Source organism: Pogoniulus pusillus, chromosome 35 (assembly GCF_015220805.1).
Source record: "Pogoniulus pusillus isolate bPogPus1 chromosome 35, bPogPus1.pri, whole genome shotgun sequence".
Lineage (NCBI taxonomy): Eukaryota > Metazoa > Chordata > Aves > Piciformes > Lybiidae > Pogoniulus > Pogoniulus pusillus.
This window is the reverse complement of record NC_087298.1, coordinates 11,293,636-11,317,306: the sequence shown is the minus strand read 5'-3', so window position 1 is coordinate 11,317,306 and position 23,671 is coordinate 11,293,636. Positions and strand designations below refer to the sequence as shown.

The 23,671-nt window shown below is 53.2% G+C and overlaps 1 protein-coding gene across 2 annotated transcripts in view; it reads left to right on the top strand.

Moving 5' to 3' along the window:
• The first annotated feature begins 2,623 nt into the window (after window positions 1-2,623).
• The window catches only part of COL5A1 (collagen type V alpha 1 chain), a 213,993-nt gene continuing 192,945 nt past the window's right edge, over window positions 2,624-23,671 (top strand). Inside the window, exon 1 of one of the 2 annotated variants that reach the window (XM_064171508.1) lies at window positions 2,624-2,861. In XM_064171508.1, coding sequence (XP_064027578.1) covers window positions 2,762-2,861 — 100 coding nt within the window. In that variant the 5' untranslated portion in view covers window positions 2,624-2,761. The remainder of the gene's footprint in view (window positions 2,862-23,671) is intronic. The other variant, XM_064171507.1, reaches the window with a different exon arrangement.

The window sequence follows — 23,671 nt, the reverse complement described above, 5'->3', positions numbered from 1 at the left end:
CCTCCAGGATGCTCTGTGAAGGGACTGGGGTGGACTGGAATGCTTAGGTGTGGCTCAGGGTATGAGTCTAACGGTTGGGCTTGATCTTGAAGGTCTCCTACAGTCAAAATGATTCTATGGGTGAAATCACTGCTCCATGAGCATCAGTACACCTCCAACCACTGAGGTCACAGGAGCTGGGACTGTCAGCTGGATGTGTGCTAGCGATGCTGTTCAGCTCTCTAATGGCACTGACACAGCAAGTGCTGATACCAGCAAGGGTCTTCAAAGCATTTCAGTGAGGGCAGAGGGCTCTGTTTGGTTATTCCTTCTTCTCTGGTCTCCAGATGACCTGACCTTGGTTTTGCTGAGGGGTGTGCAGCATTGTGTGTTACCTGGTCCTGCAGTATGAGATCCACTTTCTCTTGGCACCTGAAGGAGGACACTGCTGGAGGGAAGGGTCTGCTGTGGCAAAGCCACAACAGCTTTATGGTTATGGTTTGGTTTTGTCACTGCTGTTCTAATGTTGCTGCTACAGGATGTCAGGACAAGTGAAATCGCTTGAAGTTGATGTTCACTGGTGTCCTGAACCCACCAGTGTGTAAAGGTGGAACCCACCAGTGTGCAAAGGTGGAACCCACCAGTGTGCAAAGGTGGAACCCACCAGTGTGCAAAGTGGAACCCACCAGTGTGTAAAGGTGGAACCCACCAGTGTGCAAAGGTGGAACCCACCAGTGTGCAAAGGTGGAACCCACCAGTGTGCAAAGTGGAACCCACCAGTGTGTAAAGGTGGAACCCACCAGTGTGTAAAGGTGGAACCCACCAGTGTGCAAAGGTGGAACCCACCAGTGTGCAAAGGTGGAACCCACCAGTGTGTAAAGGTGGAACCCACCAGTGTGCAAAGGTGGAACCCACCAGTGTGCAAAGTGGAACCCACCAGTGTGCAAAGGTGGAACCCACCAGTGTGTAAAGGTGGAACCCACCAGTGTGTAAAGGTGGAACCCACCAGTGTGTAAAGGTGGAACCCACCAGTGTGCAAAGTGGAACCCACCAGTGTGCAAAGGTGATCAGTGCTCAGCGGCGCAGAGGGAGGAAGGGATGGATGGAGCCCAGGACAAGGGGAAACAGAAACATCTGGAGTAGTGTGTCCAGGTCTGGGCTCCCCACTTCAAGAGGGACAGAGGGTCAGAGAGGATGCTGAGGGGCCTGGAGCATCTCTGTGAGGAGGAAAGGCTGAGAGCCCTGGGGCTGTTCAGCCAGGAGAAGGCCCACAGGTGATGTGCTTAATGCTCAGCAAGAAATAAAGGGTCGGGGGAGGGGGGGAGGGGGGCAAGAGGATGAGGTCAGACTCATTTTAGTGGTGCCCAGCAACAGGACAAGGAGCAATGGACACAAGCTGGAATCTAGGAGGCTCCATCTGGGCAAGAGGAGAAACTTCTGTGCTGGGAGGGTGCTGGAGCCTAGAGAAGTTGTGGAGCCTCCTTGTGTGAAGAGCTTCCAACCTCCCTCGCCCCCCCAGCCGCTACGATGCGGGGCAAGCTGCTGCAGATGCCCCTGCTCTGGCAGGAGGGTTGGGCTCTATGATCTTTGGAGGTCCCTTCCAGCCCCCCCTCCACGCTGCTGGATTCCAGGGGAGCAGAGCAGGGCTGTGCACGCAGCTTCCATCCCTCACCGACCTCCTCGCTGACCTCCCAGAGCAGGCTTTCACCAGCCCAGCTTCCACCTAACCTATTCCCTTTCCCCTCCTTGCACTTTCACCCTTGGCAGGGTTTGCAGCAGCAGCTTCACCCTTTGCACTCTTTTTGCACCCATTTCCCCATGCCTCCGCTGAGCCCCAGGCCCTATCTCCTTGAGGATCCTGGAAGGAGAAGGGAAAAGGGAGAGGGAAAAAGCAAACCACGCTCCGGATGGCGTTAACTTTTCTAGGGGTAAGCCCCTTGGTTTTGGGAGGGGTGGGGGGCGCTGGCAGTGGCTTGTGCCGTGGCAGCAGCGCCGCTGCAGCCCCGCAAGGTTCGAACTTGCCGCGGGGCCGGGCCGGGAGTGGGGCGGGCTTTGGGGTGGGGGTGCATTGGAGGGGATGGGGGGGGGGGGGAGTGGGGGTGGGAGTCTGGGGGTTGGGGGGGGTAGGAAAGGGCCGGGCCGTTGTCCTGATTTGCTGCACAGCTCCAAGATTGACAAAGTCTTTGCTTTGGGTTTAAAAGGAAGCGAAGGGGAAAGGGAAAGGGGCGGGGGGGGGTGTGGGAAAGGGAAGATAAAAAAAAAAAAAAAAAGGAAAAAAAAAAAGAGGAAAAAAGTTTAAAAAAGAAGGGGGGAGGAAGGGGGGGGGGGGAAGAGAAAGAAAAGTTTTGGGTCGGTTTTTTTTTTCCCTCGGCTGCAGGAGCAGGCAGGGGCCGGGAGTGAGCGCAGCAGAGCCCCCGGCAGCCCTCCGCCCGCCCCATGGCTTTATAAAGCGGCTGCTCTCCCGGGGGGGGGCTGGCGGGGGGGGGTCTGAGCTGCTTTTCTTCGCTTGTATATAGTTGATGATTTTTGATTAAGTTGGGGCTTTCTTGGTCTTTTTTCCCCCCCTTTTTTGGGTTTTGTTTTTTTTTTTTTTTTTTTTGGTGGTTGTGTTTTTTTTTAACCTCCCCCCTCGAATTATCCCCAGCCTTTGGTGTCCTGGTTTGGGTTGGGGAGGGGGTAGAGAGGGTTGTTTTTTTTTTTTTCCCTATCTATTTTTGGGTGTTTTTTCTTGGTTTTGGGTGGTCGTTGGTGGTGGTTTGTTGTGGTTTATTTTTTGTGGACCATGGATACGCACACGCGGTGGAAAAGGAGAAGTTGGATACGAAAGTGGTCGGGAGCCGTCGCTTTGGTGCTGTTGGGGGCTCTGTGCCTCGGGCAGGCAGGTAAGTGACCCCCTCACCACCAGCAGCTCTCCTCAAACCTCTCCTTCCCTTTCCTCCCCCCTTCCTCATCCTCAGCGCTGCGCGTCCCCGCTGCCTGCGGGAGGGACGCGGGGGGCAGCGGGCGAGAAGGGGGCCGGGAGCGGGGAGCAAGGAGAGGAAGGAGACTTCTGGAAGGGGCAAAAAACGTTTGTCCTGTGCCTTCCTCAGTGCAAGGAGAGGGGGAGGAAAGAGAAAATGAAGAAGTTGGGGGGGAAGCAGAGCAGCAACCCACCCAAACCTCCTTTAGCTGCCCGAGACTCTCCGAATGCCATTTGTCAGGGGGCCCGGGAAAGGGGGGAACACAAAAACCCGACCTTAAAACAATCCTTTGGTCGCCTTTCGCTTCTTGTTCTCTCCCAGCAGAGCTGCCTGTTGCTGGGCTCCACTTCGAGAGGGAAAGTCAGGGGATGTGTTTCTGGAGGCTTCGCTTCTTTACGGCTGGGGGGGAGCGGGGTTGGGGTGAGGGGGGGAGGTTAATATCTGTGCGAATGTGTCTTTAGTTGGCTGCAAAGCTCTTTGCCTTGTGCTGTTCCTCCTCCGGGAGGAGAAGAAACTTTTTGTCCGGCGATCGCTTCTCTCTCCCCCTCTTGGCATCCCCTTTGCCGGAGCGAGGCTGCACACAAAAGCTTTGTGGCAGCTTCAAGGGCTGGACCCCAAAGCTCTCACTCTGTGCCCCCCCTCCCTTCCCCTCCCTCCACCTTGCACCAGCAGCCTCAATTCGAAGGGATTGCTCCCGTAACAAACAGGAGAGCTGTGAGATCCCAGATGCGCGGCGGCATTGGACGTGCAGCCAGGAAAACAGAAACGAAACCCCACCAAATCCTTGGAATGTCATTTCCTTAGGGCCGTGTAGGAGTTGGGGCTAAGCTCTTTGCTTTCGCTGCGTGGATGCTTTGGGGCTGGAGTGAGCTTGGAGCCCTCTGCCTTCCACACGGCTGCCTGAAACCTGGGCTCTGATATGCCGGAGCAGGGCAGCCGAGGAGGGGAGTGGGGAGGGAGAGGAGGGGAAACTGCTGGGAAAGTTTCCTGTCTGCTTGGGATCTGCTGGGAAAAGTTTCCTCTGTGCTTGGGATCTGCTGGGAAAAGTTTCCTCTGTGCTTGGGATCTGCTGGGAAAAGTTTCCTCTGTGCTTGGGATCTCCTAGGAAAGTTTCCTCTGTGCTTGGGATCTGCTGGGAAAAGTTTCCTCTGTGCTTGGGATCTGATGGAAAAAGTTTCCTCTGTGCTTGGGATCTGCTGGGAAAGTTTCCTCTGTGCTTGGGATCTGATGGAAAAAGTTTCCTCTGTGCTTGGGATCTCCTAGGAAAGTTTCCTCTGTGCTTGGGATCTGCTGGGAAAAGTTTCCTCTGTGCTTGGGATCTGATGGAAAAAGTTTCCTCTGTGCTTGGGATCTCCTGGGAAAGTTTCCTCTGTGCTTGGGATCTGCTGGAAAAAGTTTCCTGTGTGCTTGGGATCTCCTGGGAAAGTTTCCTCTGTGCTTGGGATCTGATGGAAAAAGTTTCCTCTGTGCTTGGGATCTCCTGGGAAAGTTTTCTCTGTGGTTGGGATCTGCTGGGAAAAAGTTTCCTGTGTGCTTGGGATCTGCTGGGAGAGTTTTCTATGTCTTTAGCATCTGCTTGGGAACTTTCCTATGTGCTTGGGATCTGCTGGGAAAGCTTTCTGTGTGCTTGGGATCTGCTGGGGACCTTTCCTATGTGCTTGGGGTCTGCTGGGAGAGTTCTCTGTGTGTTTAGGATCTGCTGGGGACCTTTCCTATGTGCTTGGCATCTGCTGGGAAACTTTTCCTGTGTGCTTGGGATCTGCTGGGAAAGCTTTCTGTGTGTTTAGGATCTGCTAGGGACTTTTCCTGTGTGCTTTGGGTCTTCTGGGGAACTTTCCTGTGTGCTTGGCATCTGCTGGGAGAGTTTTCTGTGTGTTTGGGATCTGTGAGGAACTTTGCTATGTGCTTGGCATCTGCTGGGAGAGTTTTCTGTGTGTTTGGGATCTGTGAGGAACTTTGCTATGTGCTTGGCATCTGCTGGGAGAGTTTTCTGTGTGTTTGGGATCTGCTGAGGAACTTTGCTATGTGCTTGGCATCTGCTGGGAGAGTTTTCTGTGTGTTTGGGATCTGTGAGGAACTTTCCTATGTGCTTGGAATCTTCTGAGAGAGTTTTCTGTGTGTTTGGGATCTGCTGAGGAACTTTGCTATGTGCTTGGGGTCTGGGAGAGTTTTCTGTGCTCTTTCAGAGTTTGTAGCAGAGGCATCAGGGCTCTGAGGTCTTTCTTTCTGCCCTCCTTGAAGGGAGAGACTTCGTTGGCAAGGCTGATTTTGCAATCAGGGAAGTTAAAGTAGCTGCAGCTTTGCAGAGTAACTTGAGCAGCTGAGAAGTGCCCGGAGAGCTGAGCTGTCTGGGATTCAGCTTTCATGCCTGATTTTTGTGTGCTCTGGGTTGGGTTTTTTCCCCCCCTTTTCCTTGCTGGGAAGCCCAGGCAGTGGTGTTTGCAGGGTGGGTTGTGTGTGAGCAGGACACAGCATCCTGGTTGCATGGCAGTGTAACTTCTGGGTTCTTAAAAGTGACCGTAAGGAAAAGGAAAGGTGGGGGGACATGAGGAATGCTGGCATTAATGGTTTGCTTGCAAAGGGTGAGGAAGGTGGAAAAGAAGTTGCTAGACAGGGGATAAAATGTCTCTAGAAGAACATCACTGCTGGAAAAGTCACCAGCAGCTGGAGAGAGTTTCTTGTACTGTGGGACTGTTAGAGCAGTTTGCTGCCTGGAAAAGAGCTGGAATGATTCTGGCTCATCTTGAACTCCCTTCCTGTGCAGCCACTTTGTCAGACCACTCTGTGACTTTGTGTTAGCTGCCAGCTGAATTATTACCAGTCTAAGGTTGGATAGTAGGGGGGAAAAAAACCCCTCTCTTTAGTGAAAGAGTGGTCAGGGATTGGAACAGGCTGCCCAGGGAGATGCTGGGGTCAGCATGCCTGGAGCTGTTCAAGAGCCATGTGGACATGGCAGCTGGGGGCATGGTTTAGTGGTCATGGTGGTGCTGGGTTGGTGGTTGGACTCAGTGATCTTTGAGGTCTTTTCCAACTGAACCAACTCTCTGATTCTTGACTCCTTCAAAAGGCAGATGACAAAAGCTTTCCCTCTCCTTTTGTCTGTTGCTCGTGTTCCAAGGATCTCAGAGCATCCCTAGGCACTTTGCCTGTTGGTGTGTAGCCATCAGACAGCCCCAGCACAAGAGCAACCTTCTTTTAAAGGTACCTGATAACTTCTCTGAAGCTTTTGGGTGCAAAGGAGCTGGTCCTGCAGTGAGTGGCTGGAGCTGGTCCTGCAGTGGGTGGCTGGAGAGCTTTTGCAGGACCACTGTGCAGCTCCAAGTAATGACTCTTGCAGGGAAAGGCTTTGAGGTTTGCCTAATGAGCCTCCTAATAGGACATCAAATAATTCAGCTGAGGGAGGAGTCACACTGGAACTTGCTGGTGGCTTTGAGTAATGCTCTCTACAGCCTCTTAAAATCCTTCCAAGTTCTCTTTAGCTTCATTTCAGTTCAGACCATTCCTGTTTCAGTTTCATTTTAGTTGGCTTCTCTGTAGGAAGCCTTCTTTGGAGCCACCTGATGGATCTGCTTCTAAAGAGGACTTCTCTGGGGTCACCTTTAGAAGCAGATCCATCAGGTGGCTCCAAAGAAAGGGAGGAATACACCTTCCAGAGAGTGCTTCCAGAGCAAGAGAGCAATGTCAAAGGCAACACCAACCAGACTCCCTCTGAACACTGCCCTGCCAGCTCCTGTGTTTTAACCAGATGATGTCACACAAAAATCTTAGCCCACAGAGAGAGCTGGAATCTGCCTTTGCTTTTACAGATTCCCATGGAATTGAGTGGCTGAAAACTTGTGGAAGCAGCACTTTCCTGTAAGTGGTAAAGTGTGGCAAGAGTACATCATGTGCTGGAAATTAGGAAGGGTCCAGTTGCCATCTATTGCTTCTCCCTTTGGTTTTCCCCTCAGCCATCTAGAATGAGCTAATATATATGTGAATAAAATAACCTTCCCCTCCCCCCCCCAAACTTTATCCAGACAGTTAGAAATGTTTGGTTTCATGTTTTTGCCAATCCAAAGGAGCTGATATCATTTTACAAGGAGAAATATGACTTTCTAAGCCTGGAATTGATGGCAGGGCTGATTTCCAACTTAAATCCTGGATTGTGCTGTCAGTGTATTGCCAGATTGGACCAGGGCTTTGTAAATGAAAAGCACCCAGCTGTTGGCCATGCCCCTTCCATGAGGCATTCAGCTGAGGTAATGTATTATTCTTCCATGGAAGCTGGGGTCAAGATGAAAACTCTTTTCCTGACTGTTTTCCCTTCGAGGTGGTTTTTGACAGCTGCTCCCTGCGGTGCTGGAGCTGGATGCAGAAGCTGGTTTCAGGTTGAGTTGGTTCTGTTGGCTTGCACCAAAGCTAAGGAGAACTTGAGCTCTCCTGTGTGAAGCATCACAGTGTTGGCTGGGCAGGGATAGGCTGGGCAGTGGAGAAATCCCATTTCATCTCTGCTCTCTAGGGAGAGCCTGCTGAAGAGCTGCTGACTTTTGGTGTGAAGGGGGGGAAGAGTGTGGACTTGCTAGCTGAGGTCTTCAATGCTGGCTCCTCACCTGTGAGGAGGCTCAGGGCAGAGCTCATTGCTGTCTGCAGCTGCCTGCAGGGAGGCTGTAGCCAGCTGGGGTTGGGCTCTGCTGCCAGGCAGCCAGCAACAGAAGAAGGGGACACAGCCTGAAGCTGTGCCAGGGCAGGTCTAGGCTGGATGTTGTTAGGAAGTTGTTGTCAGAGAGAGTGATTGGCATTGGAATGGGCTGCCCAGGGAGGTGGTGGAGTCTTTGTGGCTGGAGGTGTTGAAGCCAAGGCTGGCTGGGGCACTTAGTGCCATGGTGTGGTTGGTTGGGCAGGGCTGGGTGCTAGGTTGTGCTGGCTGAGCTTGGAGCTCTCTGCCAACCTGCTTGGTTCTATTATTCATTTGTAGCTGGTGCTCTGCTGTTGTGTGAGTTCACTTTGAAGTGTGGCAGCTCCTAAGACAGGGGAAATCCCTGCTGCCTTCCCCTTGTCCACCTAGACAGGGGAAATCCCTGCTGCCTTCCCCTTGCCCACCTAGACAGGGGAAATCCCTGCTGCTTCACCTTGTCCTTGCACACTTGCCCATCCAAACAGGGGAAATCCCTGCTGCCTTCCCCTTGTCCACCTAGACAGGGGAAATCCCTGCTGCCTTCCCCTTGTCCTTGCACACTTGCCCACCTAGACAGGGGAAATCCCTGCTGCCTCACAAGGGCAAATTTAGATCTTCACCTTGTCCTTGCACACTTGCCCACCTAGACAGGAGAAATCCCTGCTGCTTCACCTTGTCCTTGCACACCTGCCCACCTAGACAGGGGAAATCCCTGCTGCTTCACCTTGTCCTTGCACACTTGTCCACCTAGACAGGGGAAATCCCTGCTGCTACACCTTGTCCTTGCACACCTGCCCACCTAGACAGGGGAAATCCCTGCTGCTTCACCTTGTCCTTGCACACTTGTCCACCTAGACAGGGGAAACCCCTGCTGCCTTCACCTTGTCCTTGCACACTTGTCCACCCAAACAGGGGAAATCCCTGCTGCCTTCCCCTTGTCCTTGCACACTTGTCCACCCAAACAGGGGAAATCCCTGCTGCCTTCCCCTTGTCCTTGCACACTTGTCCACCCAAACAGGGGAAATCCCTGCTGCCTTCCCCTTGTCCTTGCACACTTGTCCACCCAAACAGGGGAAATCCCTGCTGCCTTCCCCTTGTCCTTGCACACTTGTCCACCCAAACAGGGGAAATCCCTGCTGCCTTCCCCTTGTCCTTGCACACTTGTCCACCCAAACAGGGGAAATCCCTGCTGCCTTCCCCTTGTCCTTGCACACTTGTCCACCCAAACAGGGGAAATCCCTGCTGCCTTCACCTTGTCCTTGCACACTTGCTCACCTAGGCTCTTGCCTGCTTGGTGTAGCAGGAGTCAGGATGCAGCCCTCGTGCTGTAAAATCAAAGAGTTGTGCAGAGAAAGGTTGTTTGGGCTCTGTTTGCAGAAGTGCTTCTCTCTGCTCAGGGCCTGCATTCTGGTAAATGGAAACTGCTGTTTTAAATGAGAGAATTGTCTGGGAAAGATACCAGGAATGAACCACAACACAAACCTCTTCCCAGGCTTCTTTCACACGCAGGAAGACTTCTTCCACTATGCTCTGTGGACACTTTGCTCATCACTTAGTGAGGAGAGCTCCGATTCTGCTGCATGGCTCTGATACTCCTGCTCCTGAGGATGATTTGGGAATGCTGAGGTCTACTGGAATCGAGTCAAGTTGAAGGTCTATAGGATTTATCCTAGAGTAACAGCCTGTGTCACTACACAGGCAGGAGTTAGGCATCTTTGGGTGCTCCTGGAGTAGAAGCTCCACAGGAGCCAGTAGTGTGCACTTGCAGCCCAGAAAGCCAAGCAGAGCCTGGGCTGCAGCAGCAGAAGTGTGGCCAGCAGGGCCAGGGAGGGGATTCTGCCCCTCTGCTCAGACCCCACCTGGAGTACTGCATCCAGTTCTGGAGCCCCTGGGACAAGAGGGATGTGGAGATGCTGGAGAGTGTCCAGAGCAGGGCCAGGAGGATGCTCAGAGGCTGCAGCAGCTCTGCTGTGAGCACAGCCTGAAAGAGTTGGGGCTGTGCAGGCTGGAGCAGAGGAGGCTCCTAGGTGACCTTGCAGGATCTGAAGGGGGCTCCAAAAAAGCTGGGGAGGGACTTTTGAGGGTGTGAGGGAGTGGCAGGAGTGAGGGGAATGGAGCAAAGCTGGAGGTGGGGAGAGTGAGTCTGGAGGTGAGGAGGAAGTTGTTGAGCAGGAGAGTGGTGAGAGGCTGGAATGGGTTGCCCAGGGAGGTGGTTGAGGCCCCATGGCTGGAGGTGTTTGAGGCCAGGCTGGCTGAGGCTGTGTGCAGCCTGCTCTAGGGTAGGGTATCCCTGGGCATGGCAGGGGGGCTGATGCCATTGGAATGGGCTGCCCAGGGAGGTGGTGGAGTCTGTGGCTGGAGGTGTTGAAGCCAAGCCTGGCTGGGGCACTTAGTGCCATGGTCTGGTTGGTTGGGCAGGGCTGGGTGAGCTTGGAGTTCTCTTCCAACCTCACAGGGAGAGATTCCTGGGATTGTCTTCTGTCTTTGCTGCCCATCCAAGACATCCTCACTAGTTAAATTGGAGCTTAGGTGACGGATCCTGACTTTGCAAGCTGGCAGCTTCCCTTCAAAAAATGAACTAAAAGAAAACCTTTGTGCCAAAGAAAGGAAAACTCAGTGTGGGAAGAATGAGCAAAAGCAGGAGAGAAGGGACATGAAATAAAAGTGGGGATGTGAAAGAATGGAAAAACTTTGTTAAAATGCTCTGCTAGAGGGAAAGAAACCAAAGCCCTGAAGCTGGCAACGTGGTGTGATTAGCCACTGGGTTACTGCTGGCAAGCCTCTAGGATCTTGAAATGAAGCCTAGCACTGAGTGAACATCCAAAGGATGCAGTGGTTGCTCTGTGGATGTGACTGGAAAAATCTTGAGAGCTAAAATAAATAAATTAAGGAGCTACACAAAAGCATTTTTGAGGTTGGGTGCTCTGGATCTGGGCTCTTCTCTTCTCTCTTTTTCCCTTTTCTTCTCTCTTTTTTTTCCCCTTTCCTTTCTTTTTCTTTTCTCTTCCCTCTTTTTCCTTTCTCTTCCCTTTCCCTTCACCAAGGCTGGGGAGGGGCCTGGAGCAGAGCCCTGTGAGGAGAGGCTGAGGGAGCTGGGGGGGGTGCAGCCTGCAGCAGAGGAGGCTCAGGGCAGAGCTCATTGCTGCCTGCAGCTGCCTGCAGGGAGGCTGTAGCCAGGTGGGGTTGGGCTCTGCTGCCAGGCAGCCAGGGACAGAAGAAGGGGACACAGCCTGAAGCTGTGCCAGGGGAGGTCTAGGCTGGATGTTGTTAGGAAGTTGTTGTCAGAGAGAGTGATTGGCATTGGAATGGGCTGCCCAGGGAGGTGGTGGAGTCTTTGTGGCTGGAGGTGTTGAAGCCAAGCCTGGCTGGGGCACTTAGTGCCATGGTCTGGTTGGTTGGTCAGGGCTGGGTGCTAGGTTGTGCTGGCTGAGCTTGGAGCTCTCTTCCAACCTGTTTGCTCCTATGATTCTATGAAGGAAGCTGGTGTCATGCTGCCTTTAGCTGGCTTAAGGTTGGTGACATTCAGCTGCTTTGCTGGTGCAGGAGAGCAGTTCCTGTGTGTTCTGCTTCGCTGAGTGCTCTGCCCAGGGCTGTGGGTGAAGTGCATTGGTTTGCTCTCTTGGGAAGCCTCTCCCATTCCTGGTGCCGTATTTCTCCACGTTGCTCAGCCCCTACAGCTCCAGATTCACTGGAGAAAGGTTTGAAGGCCAACCTGGCACCAGTGGAAAGGTTGGAAGGCCAAACTTCAGTCTTGTACTGAGACTGAGGGACAGCTCTGCATGGTTGATGTCCCCCTGGGGGACCTGGGCACTCTGTTTTCCTAGTTGATAGAGGAGGATGCCAATTTCAAAGCTCTTTTCTTCTCCTGGGGAGGCTACAGCTTGTTGAAGACCTGAGTAGGTTGCCCAGCTTAAAGACAGCTAAATCTTCCTGTTAGCTTGGCCTGAGCCTGTCTGGATCCATCCCTGCCCAGAGCAAGCTGTGCATCTGCAGCCAGGGAGATGCTAATTCTTTCAGAGTAAATAAAGTAATAAGGTTGGGTTTTTTTTCCACCCCTCCTGGCTCAGCTTTTAAGCCAACTGTTTAAAGCCCTTTTCTAACCCTGCCTTTCTGCACTTCTCTAGCTTGCAAGAACCAGGCAGGGGAATTTGCAACCCCTGCTGGAAAGGCTGCAAAAGAAGTTGATGGGAGGGGGGAAGACCTCCTAGAGAGAAGAGGTCACTAAGAGGTCCTGCTGGAGCCCCCCTGCTTGGAGGGGGCTGTCAGGCAGTTTTAGAGGCTCATTTTCCACCCAAAGCAATTCCGTGGCAACACAATACTACTCACCCACGAGCCTCCAGTTCAGCCAGCTACTCCAACTCATCATAGTATCACAGTATTATCAGGGCTGGAAGAGACCTCACAGATCATCAAGTCCAACCCTTTAGCACAGAGCTCAAGGCCAGACCATGGCACCAAGTGCCACGTCCAGTCCTGCCTTGAACAGCTCCAGGGACGGCGACTCCACCACCTCCCCGGGCAGCCCATTCCAGTGTCCAATGACTCTCTCAGTGAAGAACTTTCTCCTCACCTCCAGCCTAAATCTCCCCTGGCACAGCCTGAGGCTGTGTCCTCTTGTTCTGGTGCTGGCCACCTGAGAGAAGAGAGCAACCTCCTCCTGGCCACAACCTCCCCTCAGGTAGTTGTAGACAGCAATAAGGTCTCCCCTGAGCCTCCTCTTCTCCAGGCTAACCAATCCCAGCTCCCTCAGCCTCTCCCCAGCCTCGTTGCCCTTCTCTGGACACACTCAAGCATCTCAGTGTCCCTCCTAAACTGGGGGGCCCAGAACTGAACACAGCACTCAAGGTGTGGTCTAACCAGTGCAGAGTACAGGGGCAGAATGACCTCCCTGCTCCTGCTGGCCACACCATTCCTGCTGCAGGCCAGGATGCCACTGGCTCTCTTGGCCACCTGGGCACACTGCTGGCTCATGTTCAGGTGGGCATCAATCAGCACCCCCAGATCCCTCTCTGTCTGGCTGCTCTCCAGCCAGTGAGCTGAAAGCAGCAGCTAAACACTGAGCAGTAGGGACACACAGCCAGCACCCGTGGGTGATGTTGGAATGATCATTGAGTCTCTGTCCTAGCTAACCGGGGGGCCACCAGGCCCCCCGGCCTTTGAATGCCCTCCACCATCACCCAGTGTGCACCATGGGTACTCACCAGTCACCATGAGAGGAGGACCCTCTGCCCGGTTGGGCAAGCTTAGGGATTCTGCCTTTCCTGGGGCAATTATAAAGGGGAGTGGGTAGGGAGGGTAAAGTGGTCACACCTGGGGTGGGAGAAGACTCCAATAGAAGCCAGGTGCTGTGGGTTTGGGGGAAAATGAGGTGTGGGGTGGTAAAGGTTCAGGTGTGGTGGAAGAGGGGAAGTGGTGATCTTATTGCTGTCTACAACTACCTGAGGGGTGGTTGTGGCCAGGAGGAGGTTGCTCTCTTCTCTCAGGTGGCCAGCACCAGAACGAGAGGACACAGCCTCAGGCTGTGCCAGGGGAGATTTAGGCTGGAGGTGAGGAGAAAGTTCTTCCCTGAGAGAGTCATTGGACACTGGAATGGGCTGCCCGGGGAGGTGGTGGAGTCGCCTCCCTGGAGCTGTTCAAGGCAGGACTGGACGTGGCACTTGGTGCCATGGTCTGGCCTTGAGCTCTGTGCTAAAGGGTTGGACTTGATGATCTGTGAGGTCTCTTCCAACCCTGATGATACTGTGATACTGTGATCCTGGAGGTGACATTTGCCACCACGTTCCCAGGAATCTCTTCCCTTCCTCTTCCCTTCCTCTTCCCTTCCTCTTCCCTTCCTCTTCCCTTCCTCTTCCCTTCCTCTTCCCTTCCTCTTCCCTTCCTCTTCCCTTCCTCTTCCCTTCCTCTTCCCTTCCTCTTCCCTTCCTCTTCCCTTCCTCTTCCCTTCCTCTTCCCTTCCTCTTCCCTTCCTCTTCCCTTCCTCTTCCCTTCCTCTTCCCTTCCTCTTCCCTTCCTCTTCCCTTCCTCTTCCCTTTCTCCTGCAGCATTTTCACAGTCATTTTATTCATCTGTTTAAAGTTTGGGGGAGGGGGGAGGCAAAACTCATTCATCTGCACCCCTCAAACAGGACTGAAGCAGTGGGTTTTGTGTGGCCTTTGAAGGGATCTCATCCTAGATGTGCTGGAAGGGGATATCTGCTCAGTGTGCTCTCGTCTGCTGCAGGGTAGAGATTTGGGCTGAAGGGCTGCAGTTTGCCAGCTGAATAATGAATGCATTGTTTGTGTGCCCTTATTTCCAGCTTGCACCATTAAAAGTGAATGGAAAGGTCAAGGAGATGAGTCACAGTGAATACAAGTGTCATTCTGCTCAGAAGAAGTGGAAAGAAAAGGAGCTTCCAAGTGAGGTGTTTCAGCTGCTGCCAAGCAGCTCTGTTTCACACTACTGTCAGGGGGCTCCAAGAGCAGATCTCTGCTGAGATCTGCTGAAGGATTCCAGCAACCAAAAGTTTGCATGAGGTTGGAGGCAGGGTTGGGTAGTTGTGGTTGGCAGGGGGCTCTGAATGCAGCTGGTGGTAGAGAAAATCAGGGTGAGAGTCTGGAAGTGTTGGGCTCGTTGCTGCTGCTGTGCAGAGCAAGCAGCTGGAACTTGCAGGGTCATTGAGATCTGCTGAAGGATTCCAGCACCCAAAGGTTAGCATGAGGTTGGAGGCAGGGTTGGGTAGTTGTGGTTGGCAGGGGGCTCTGAATGCAGCTGGTGGTAGAGAAAATCAGGGTGAGAGTCTGCAGTGTTGGGCTCATTGCTGTTGCTGTGCAGAGCAAGCAGCTGGAACTTGCAGGGTCGGTGAGCTCTGGGTCTCAGCTTCTCTATGTACCCAGTGGTGCCCAGGAGAAAAGAAAGATCTACTCCAAATCTGGAAGCTCTTCATGTGAGGCCAGGCTGAAAGAGTTGGAGTTGTTCAGCCTGGAGGTGAGAAGGCTCCAGGGAAGCTTCCTTGTGGCCTTTCAGTGCTTAAAGAGGTGGAGAAGATGGAGACAGACTTGGAGAGGCTTCTGCTGGGCTCTGCTCACAGGTAGTTGGAGACAGAAGAAGAGGGAATGGCCTCAAGCTGAGGCTGGGGAGGTTTAGATTGGACATTAGGACAAAGTTTTTCATGGAGAGTGGTCAGGGACTGGAATGAGCTGCCCAGGGAGGTGGTGGAGTCCCCCAGCCTGGCTGTGTTTCAGGGTGGTTTGGATGTGGTGCTTAGGGCTATGGTTTAAGGTGAACCTTGTAGAGCAGGGTTCTAGGTTGGACTTGGTGCTCCTGAGGAGCTTTGCCTACCTGCCTGGCTCTGTGATTCTGTGTGACTTTGTAGCAGGGCAAAGGGTGATGGTTTGAACTGAAAGAGGGAGAATGGAGACAGAAGGGAGCAACTTTTGATGCTGAGGGTGGCAAGACACTGGCCTGAGTTGCCCAGGGAGGTGGGAGCTGCCTGGAACCATCCCAGGTCAGGTTGTGTGGAGCTCTGAGCAACCTGCTCTAGCTGCAGATGTCCCTGCTGACTGCAGGGAGGTTGGACTGGATGAGCTTTAAAGGTCCCTTCCAGCCCAAACCAGTCTATGACATGGGTGGCAGCTGAGGCACAGGAGGGTCCATGTGAACCTGAGGAAGAATTTTTACCCTGTGAGGGTGACAGAGCCCTGGCACAGGCTGCCCAGGGGGGTTGTGGAGTTTCCCTGTCTGGAGATAATTAAAGAACCATCTGGATGTGTTCCTGTGTGATCTGCTCTGGGTGATCCTGCTGTGGCAGGGAGGCTGGGCCAGATGAGCTTTGGAGGTCCCTTCCAGCCCCTGCCACTCTTCTGATTCTCTGATTCTATGATATGAGTGTGGAAACTCCTAATACTGCCCCAACACTCAGAGCAGAGGTGAGTGATGCTGTGAAGCTGCTGCCATGGGACAATCCTCTCTTGAAATGCTGGTAGGGAAACATGTGCCACGAGAGCTGGAGCTGTCACTGGGGTCTCAGCTTGGCTCCTGCACCAGCCTGGGGTAAGGACCTGCAGCACTGGAGCAGCAGGGGAGTGGGATGGTGAGCACAGGGTGCTGGAGGTGAGCATGGGCCCATCTCCTGCTCTGGCACCAGTCAATGCCCACTTGTCAGTGGAGCTGTTCTAATGTCCTGCCCACCAGCTCTACTCACCCAGCCCCAGGCAGCAGTTGGTTAACCACACTGGCAGAGGGCTGCACAGAGAAGTGTGGCTTGTGGCATGCACGTGTGGGAAGGGGAGCAGGCAGCTGGGGATGGGCTGATGCCAAGTGGGTGGGGTGGGATGGGGACTTGGCCAGAACTTTTCCTTCAGTTGATACTGCTGGGGCAGTTGCACTAAACCAGCAGTGGTGGCCAAGAGGCCAGAGAACAGAAGCCAGTTTGGAAGCTGTTAATGCTTGGTTGGTTTGTTGTTTGTTTTCAGTGGGATGGGGTTTAAGTGATGAGCTGCTGTACCTGTGGGCTTCCTTTTTCACTTGGCTGAAGCACTCTCCTTTGGGGTCAGCAGCATTTTGGGTGAGGACTTTTTGTTGTCCTGCTAGAGAAATGCCCACAGAGCATTAGAGATGCTGATGGGGGCCTGCAAGAATCATAGAATCATAGAATCAAGCAGGCTGGAAGAGAGCTCCAAGCTCAGCCAGCACAACCTAGCACCCAGCCCTGCCCAACCAACCACACCATGGCACTAAGTGCCCCAGCCAGGCTTGGCTTCAACACCTCCAGCCACAAAGACTCCACCACCTCCCTGGGCAGCCCATTCCAATGCCAATCACTCTCTCTCACAACAACTTCCTAACAACATCCAGCCTGAACCTGCCCTGGCACAGCTTCAGGCTGTGTCCCCTTGTTCTGTTGCTGGGTGCCTGGCAGCAGAGCCCAACCCCACCTGGCTACAGCCTCCCTGCAGGCAGCTGCAGGCAGCTGCAGGCATCAATGAGCTCTGCCCTGAGCCTCCTCTTCTGCAGGCTGCACACCCCCAGCTCCCTCAGCCTTTCCTCTCATTCTCACATCCTCTCTCCTCACATGTGAGGGTGGTGAGAACCTGGCACAGGTTGCCCAGGGAGGTTGTGGGGCACAGAAGCACCCAATGTGATCAAAGATCAAAGATCACATTCTGTGCTTCTGTGCCCCACAACCTCCCTGGAGGTGCTCAGGACCAGGCTGGATGAGGCTTTGAGCTACCTGTTCTACTGGGAGTTGCCCCTGCCTATGGCAGAGGGTTGGCACTGGATGAGCTCTAAGATCCCTTCCAAGCTAAACCATTCTATGGTTGGGCTCAGTGATCTTCAGGGCTTTTCCAACCAGTTGGTCCTGTGAAATGCTTGGGAGCAGCACAACTGCTCTGTGCTTGCTTGGTGGGCAGTGGAAGCCTTGCTGCAGGGCAGGAGCTGTGCTGGGCATGTCCCTCAGTTGGTTTTCCATCAGAAGACACAAATCTGTGTAACCCCTCAGCCCAGCATATGCTCTCTGCCCGTGGGCTGCTCAGCATCTCCTCTTGGAAAGATGTTGATTCCTTGAAGGATAAGGACTGCTTGCCTGGAGCCCCAGAGCTGCAGATGCTTTCCTTGAGGCCAGAGGTGGTTGTTTTTTCTTTTCCCCTCTTGATCCCCCTTGGGGATTCTGCTTTTTGGAAGAGGGAAGGGCAGATGCATGAAGGATCCTCTCAACGTTCCTGTGCTCCAGAAGCGAAGGCGAGGGTGGGAGGAGGAAGAGGATTTCATCCTGGTCTGTGCCTCTGGCACAGGGCTGGTCAGTGTTCATGGAGGGAAAACTGCTAGGAATGTTCTCTGGGAAGGGCTTGTGAGGACTGGGAGAGGCATTTGATCACGTCTTGTACACTTTGGGAGAGAAAGTCCCTCACTCTGCCTCTCTGCAGCCTTTAAATTGAAACAGTCTGTCCTGCTGCAGCTCTTGGATGCTTTCCCTGCTGACCTCAGGAGCCAGGACTGGGAGGAGCAAGCAGCCCCCAGTGCTCACAACTGGCTCTCTTTAAACTCCATCCCTGCAGGATGCAAAGCAGAAAGCCAACAAGAGCCCTATCTGCCCTGGAGACCTCAGATTTCCCCAGTGCTGTGTAATTAAAGAGCTATATCAGGAGGCAGCAGAGCCCTTATGCAGTGCAGGCCATTGCCTTGCATGGCTATGTATAGAAGAGGCAGCAGGCATGGCTGAGCCCTCTGCCAGAGCTGGCATGGAGGGTTCAAGCCTCTGCACTGGCTCCTCTTTTTCTCTTCCAACCACGTTCCCACAGCAGGGATTGAGAGATGCTCCCTGTGAGCAGAGCTAAGTGCTGGGCAGGATCAGTGCTTTACTCCTTAAATGGGAACACACAGCCAAGAATCCCAGAATCCCAGCATGGTAAGGATCTCTGGAGATGATCCTGTCCAACTCCCATGCTAAAGCAGGGCACCCACAGCTGCTTGCCCAGGAGCACAATGCCCAGGGTGGGGGCTGGGGGTCAGAATCTCTGCAGAGAAGCAAACTCCATAACCTCTCTGAGCAGCCTGCTCCAGGGCTCAGCACCCTCACAGGAAAAGTTTCTCCTTGTGTTCAAGTGAAACCTCCTGGGTGCCAATTTGTGCCCATTTCCCCCTGGGCACCACTGAGAAGAGCTCAGCCTCATTGTCATGACCTCTACTCTTTAGCTATTGATCAGCATTGATAGGATCTCCTTTCTTCTCCAGGGCCAGGGGTCTCAGCCTTTACTCCTCAGAGATGCTCCAAGTGCCTCAGCATCTTTGTAGCCTCTGCTGGACTCACTCCAGCAGTTCCCTGCCTCTTGGGTGCTAGGTTGGACTGGATGAGCTTGGAGGTCTCTTCCAACCTGGTTGATTCTATGATTCTTGAACTGAGGAGCCCAGAACTGGACCCAGCCCTCCCAGATGTGGCCTCACTAGGGCAGAGAAGAGGGGGAGCAGAATCTGCTTTTGACCTGCTGCCCTCACTTCTGAATGCACCCCAAGAGCCTTGCAGGCTTTGCAGCCAGCAGTGCCCAGGGATGCTGCATGTGGTGCTTTGGACCCAGCCTCTGAATGCAGCCATGCTCCCTGCTGCAGGAATTCCTGTGCACTGAGGGGAAAGCCAGCTCTGAGCACAGACCAAGGCTTCAGGTCTGACCCTTTGGCACTTGAACACTGAGTTTTGCCTTGGCCCAGAGCCCTGTGGCTGGGCAGAGACAGGATTTTGGCTTCTTGGCTGCAGATGCAGCTCTTGCAGCAGTGTTCAGGAGTCTGTCTACGTGGAGCTGTGGGTGGGTGCAGGCCTGGGATCTGACTGCTGTTGACCTTGGGAATTTAGGCAGTGAGGCAGCATAGCATCATCAGCCCTAAAACACAAACCCACCCTTCATCTCTCTTCTACCACTGCTTTTGACTTGCTGCCTTCATTGCCCACAGGCCTGCAGGTTTTTGGCAGCTGATGGAGCATTTTATGGTCCTGGTTGGGATTCAGCCTAGGAAAATGAGATGTGATTTCTTGTGGCAGTGAGGAATAGACTTGGATAACACCGAGCTGATGAAGACTTTTTCCTATGAAACAGACCCAAAAGCAGAGCCTGTTTTGGGTGTGGAAGTGCCTGTAGAGAACTTTGGGTTCCTTATTTGAAGGTGCTTGGAAAAAAAAACTCCACACCCATAAACTTTGGGCTGCTGTGAAACTTGGGAGCCTCAGAACATCAGTTGGAGCCTAACTGAGCAACTCAGTGTGCCTCCCTCTCTGCAGCTCCCTTCTCCAAAGCCTTGGCCAGAGAAGCTGGGGCCCTCCTTGCCCTGGGGACACTCATCCCAAAGAATGAACAGCCCTGCTGCTAAAATGAGCATGATTCCTGCAAACTGGAAAGAGATGAGCCTCTGCTGCTTCAGCAGAGCTGGCCAATGGGTGGCCTGGGACCAACACTTTGCGTGGATGGAGCTGAAACATCTGCTTTGAGGGGGGTGAAATCTGCTGCAGCTTTGCTTTCACAGCTCATATATACATTGCATGCTCCACCATCACCTTTTATGTTCCACCACCACCTCTTAGGCTCTACCTCCACCTCTTATGCTCCACCTCTTAGGCTCCATCACCACCTCTTATGCTCCACCACCGCTTCTTAGGCTCCTCCACCTCTTAGGCTCCACCACCACCACCTCTTATGCTCCACCACCTCTTATGCTCCACTTCTTAGGCTCCACCACCAATTCTTATGCTCCACTACCACCACCTCTTAGGCTCCACCACCACCTCTTATCCTCCACCACCAACTCTTATGCTCCACCACCACCACCTCTTAGGCTCAACCACCACCTCTTATGCTCTGCCACCACCTCTTATGCTCCACCACCACCACTACTACCACCTTCTATGCTCTGCCACTACTACATATGCTCCACCACCACCTTCTATACAGCTGGCCCCATATGTTGTGACTTGCTGGGTTTCAAGTGAGTTATTTATCTGATGGTGGCAAAATGTCCCAACCTCAGAGGAGTACCTTGTAGGAAATCTGAGTCAATGGAAAGGCTGCAAATAGATGTGTGTGGGGGGGGAAGCTTTTGTGACATGGAAATGGGGTCCTTTGGAGGGGGGAACAGATCTGTTTGGACACTTTTCTTTCCATCTTAGTGAGCAGTGGGTGGCAGCAGAGGGGGTGCCAGTGGGGGCAGGTCTGTCACGCCTGTGTAACGTCAGTCGACACGGGATTAAATAAGGCATGTGGAAAATTCAGCTGGGAAGTCCAGTGAGAAATAATCAGTGGAGGGCTTGGGAGGTGAAAGAACCTGCTGCAGACAAGCCCTGCTCCTCATCTGTGCCCCTGGAGATCTGCCAAGTGATGGATCAGCAGTTTGGAAGTGGCCTCCTTGGCGTGGCTGAGGCTTGCCAGTCTGAGAGCCTCCTGCGCTGCAGCTCTCACCATGCCCACAAGTGTCCTGGCACCAGCACCCGCAGAGGAAGGGATGGATGTGGGGCAGGAGCTGGTTTGTATCCCCTCTGGGTGTGGAAAACAGAGGTCCTCTTCCTTTCTACTGCAGGAAGGAGAGCTGAGCCTGCTGGCAAGAGGGCAGGGCTGGAAGGAAGAGGACTCAGTGCATGCTCTGCAGCTCCAGCCATGGTGGAGTGTTTTCATATGGGTTGGTTGGTCCTGGTTAGTGGTGAGCTCCTGTCTCAGCAGCAGTAACCTGGGTTTGTGGCTGCTTTGAATTGACAGGGCCATGAATTTGACTAAAAATGGCCTGGTTTAATGGGAAATGGTTTTGTTGTTATTCGTGCATGTAGTGAGGGACTTGCAACTGGAATTGCCCTGTATGCATTTGCAACTGGGACATCTCTGCCTCCCGTTGCACCTGGGACATCTCTGCCTCCCTTTGCACCTGGGACATCTCTGCCTCCCTTTGCACCTGGGACATCTCTGCTTCCTTTTGCAACTGGGACATCTCTGCCTCCATTTGCAACTGGGACATCTCTGCCTCCCTTTGCAACTGGGACATCTCTGGCTCCATTTGCAACTGGAACTTCTCTGCTTCTGTTTGCAACTGGGACTTTTCTGCATCCATTTGCAAGTGGAACACCTCTGCAACCATTTGCAACTGAGATTTCTCAGCTTCCATCTGGAACCAGGATATCTCTGCAGTCATTTGCAACTGGCACAGCTCTGCCTCCATTCGCAACTGGGACTTCTCTGCTTGCATACCCTGATGGTTTGTGACAGGAACAGGCAGGAGGAGCCAGCATGGCTCAGGAAAAAGGCAAAGTCCCTTCTCAGCTCTCATGGGTTTGAGGTTCTAATTTCTAGGATGCCTCTTTTAATGTCCCAGGGAACATCTCCATGTCCCAGGGAACATCTCCTCCCTTCTTGCCCTGGCAGAGGTGGCTCAGCATGCTAATGAAGGAGAGAGGAACAAGCTGGAAGTGACCTCTCTGCACTTCCGCAAGGACCCATTTTTGCCTTGCTGTAGCTCAGCACAGTCTGTCTCTGGGTAATACACGAGGCCTATCAAATGTACACAGGGATTACTCTGAAGCTATTGTGTGCACCCTGCTGCAGAAGTCCTCCCTGCATTCCTTACTTTAGCTGTGGAGAGAATATCAAACGTGCTCCGCGTGCAAATCACTCCTCTCAAAATACCCTGATGCCTCTTCCTGCTATTTTGCCCTGTCTCCAGTTTCCCCAGTGGTTTTCTTAACCTCTTTTGGCTGCTCCCACTCCTCAGCATGCCTTTTGCACATCTGTGTGATGAGCAGGGCCAGGCTGCTCTGCTCGCCTGCGTGGACCGATGCCTCGATGCCTCACTTACCTTCTCTCCCCGTGTGTAAAGAGACCAAACATCTCTTCTCCACGTTCACCAGCGGATGCACAAATGATTGGAAGTGTCAGCATGCACTTTTCCAGATGGTGGAAGCATGTTCCTGCCTTCATTTATCTCAAATGTCAAACTCAATGAAATTAATTGCTCCCAGACTGGAGCTGAAGTGACAGAGTGATTCTCATCTCCCCCTTCCGCCCCTGCACGCTCCAGAGCAGGAGCAGCCTTCAGGACTTAGTGAAATGCAGTCACTAAGCTGTGACTCCAAGCTCATAGAATCAAGGAATGGTTTGGGTTGGAAAGGACTTTAAAAATTGTCCAGGTCCAGCTGGGACTTTTCTGCCTCCCACCTCCCACCAGCCCAGGTTGCTCAAGCACTCATCCAACCTGGCCTTGCACAGCTCCAGGGAGGGAGCAACCATAGCCTCCCTGGGTAACCTGTGCCAGTGTCTCCCCATCCCACTGGAAAGAAGTTCTTCCTAATCTCCAGTCTAAAGCTTCTCTCTTCCAACTCAAAGCCTTTCCCCTTGTCTCACCACTGTAAGCCCTTGTAAAGAGTCCTTCTCCAGCTTTCCTGTACCACAGAATCACAGGATTAACCAGGTTGGAAAAGACCTCCAGGATCATGGAGCCTATCACCTAACCCTTCTAATTAGCTAACCCGTGGCACTAAGTGCCTTATCCAGCCTCCTCTTAACCACCTCCAGGGATGGGGACTCCACCAGCCCATAGTTCCCTTTCAGATACTGGAAGGCTGCTCTGAGGTCCCCTTGGAGCTTTCCTCTTCCCCAGGCTGCAGTGTGTTTGCAGCAGTTTGGTTATAGCAGGGAGGGATATCTGCTGGGGAAGGGTGACTTGGTGAGTAAAAGACTTGACTTTGTCTTGGGTTTCTTCTCCACTGTGCATGGCACAAGTGCAGCTTGCTGGGAAGGACCTTGTGACTGCAGTGCTGCTATCCTGGTGCTTGCTCTGGCAGCTCTCATGACACTGCAGTGAGCTTCAGATCTGCCCTTCCATCTTTTGCCCTTCTCCTTCCTCTGCAAGGTGATGCTCTTGAGGTATTTTTCCATTTGCACAAAGTCTTGGTGAGTTCTCAAACTCTCTGGGAACAGGAACTGCAGAAATATGGGCAAGGCTGCAGAGAAGTTGCTCTGGTTAGGTGTTGGTAGAGCTCCAGGGGTGGATGATGGATTTGGGTGCCCAAGTTGGGATGATGAAGGACTGAGTTTCAGCCTGACAGCTCTCTGAATGGAAGCTCTGAGCTCTTGGCACTGGGGTGGATGAGGAGGCTCAGGGGGGACCTCGTTGTTGTCTGCAACTACCTGCAGGGAGGCTGTAGCCAGGTGGGGTTGGGCTCTGCTGCCAGGCAAGCAGCAGTAGAACAAGGGGACACAGCCTGAAGATGTGCCAGGAGAGGTTCAGGCTGGATGTTGTTAGGAAGTTGTTGTCAGAGAGAGTGATTGGCATTGGAATGGGCTGCCCAGGGAGGTGGTGGAGTCTTTGTGCCTGGAGGTGTTGAAGCCAAGGCTGGCTGGGGCACTTAGTGCCATGGTCTGGTTGGTTGGGCAGGGCTGGGTGCTAGGTTGTGCTGGATGAGCTTGGAGCTCTCTTCCAACCTGCTCGATTCTGTGATTATGTGGTGGTGATGAGATGTTGTGCTGAGGGATTTGGTTTGGTCAAGGACTTGCCAGTGTGAAACTAATGCTTGGAGTGGAGGATCTTGGAGGTCCTTTCCAATCTAAGAGATTCTGTGCTTCTGTGTTATCTG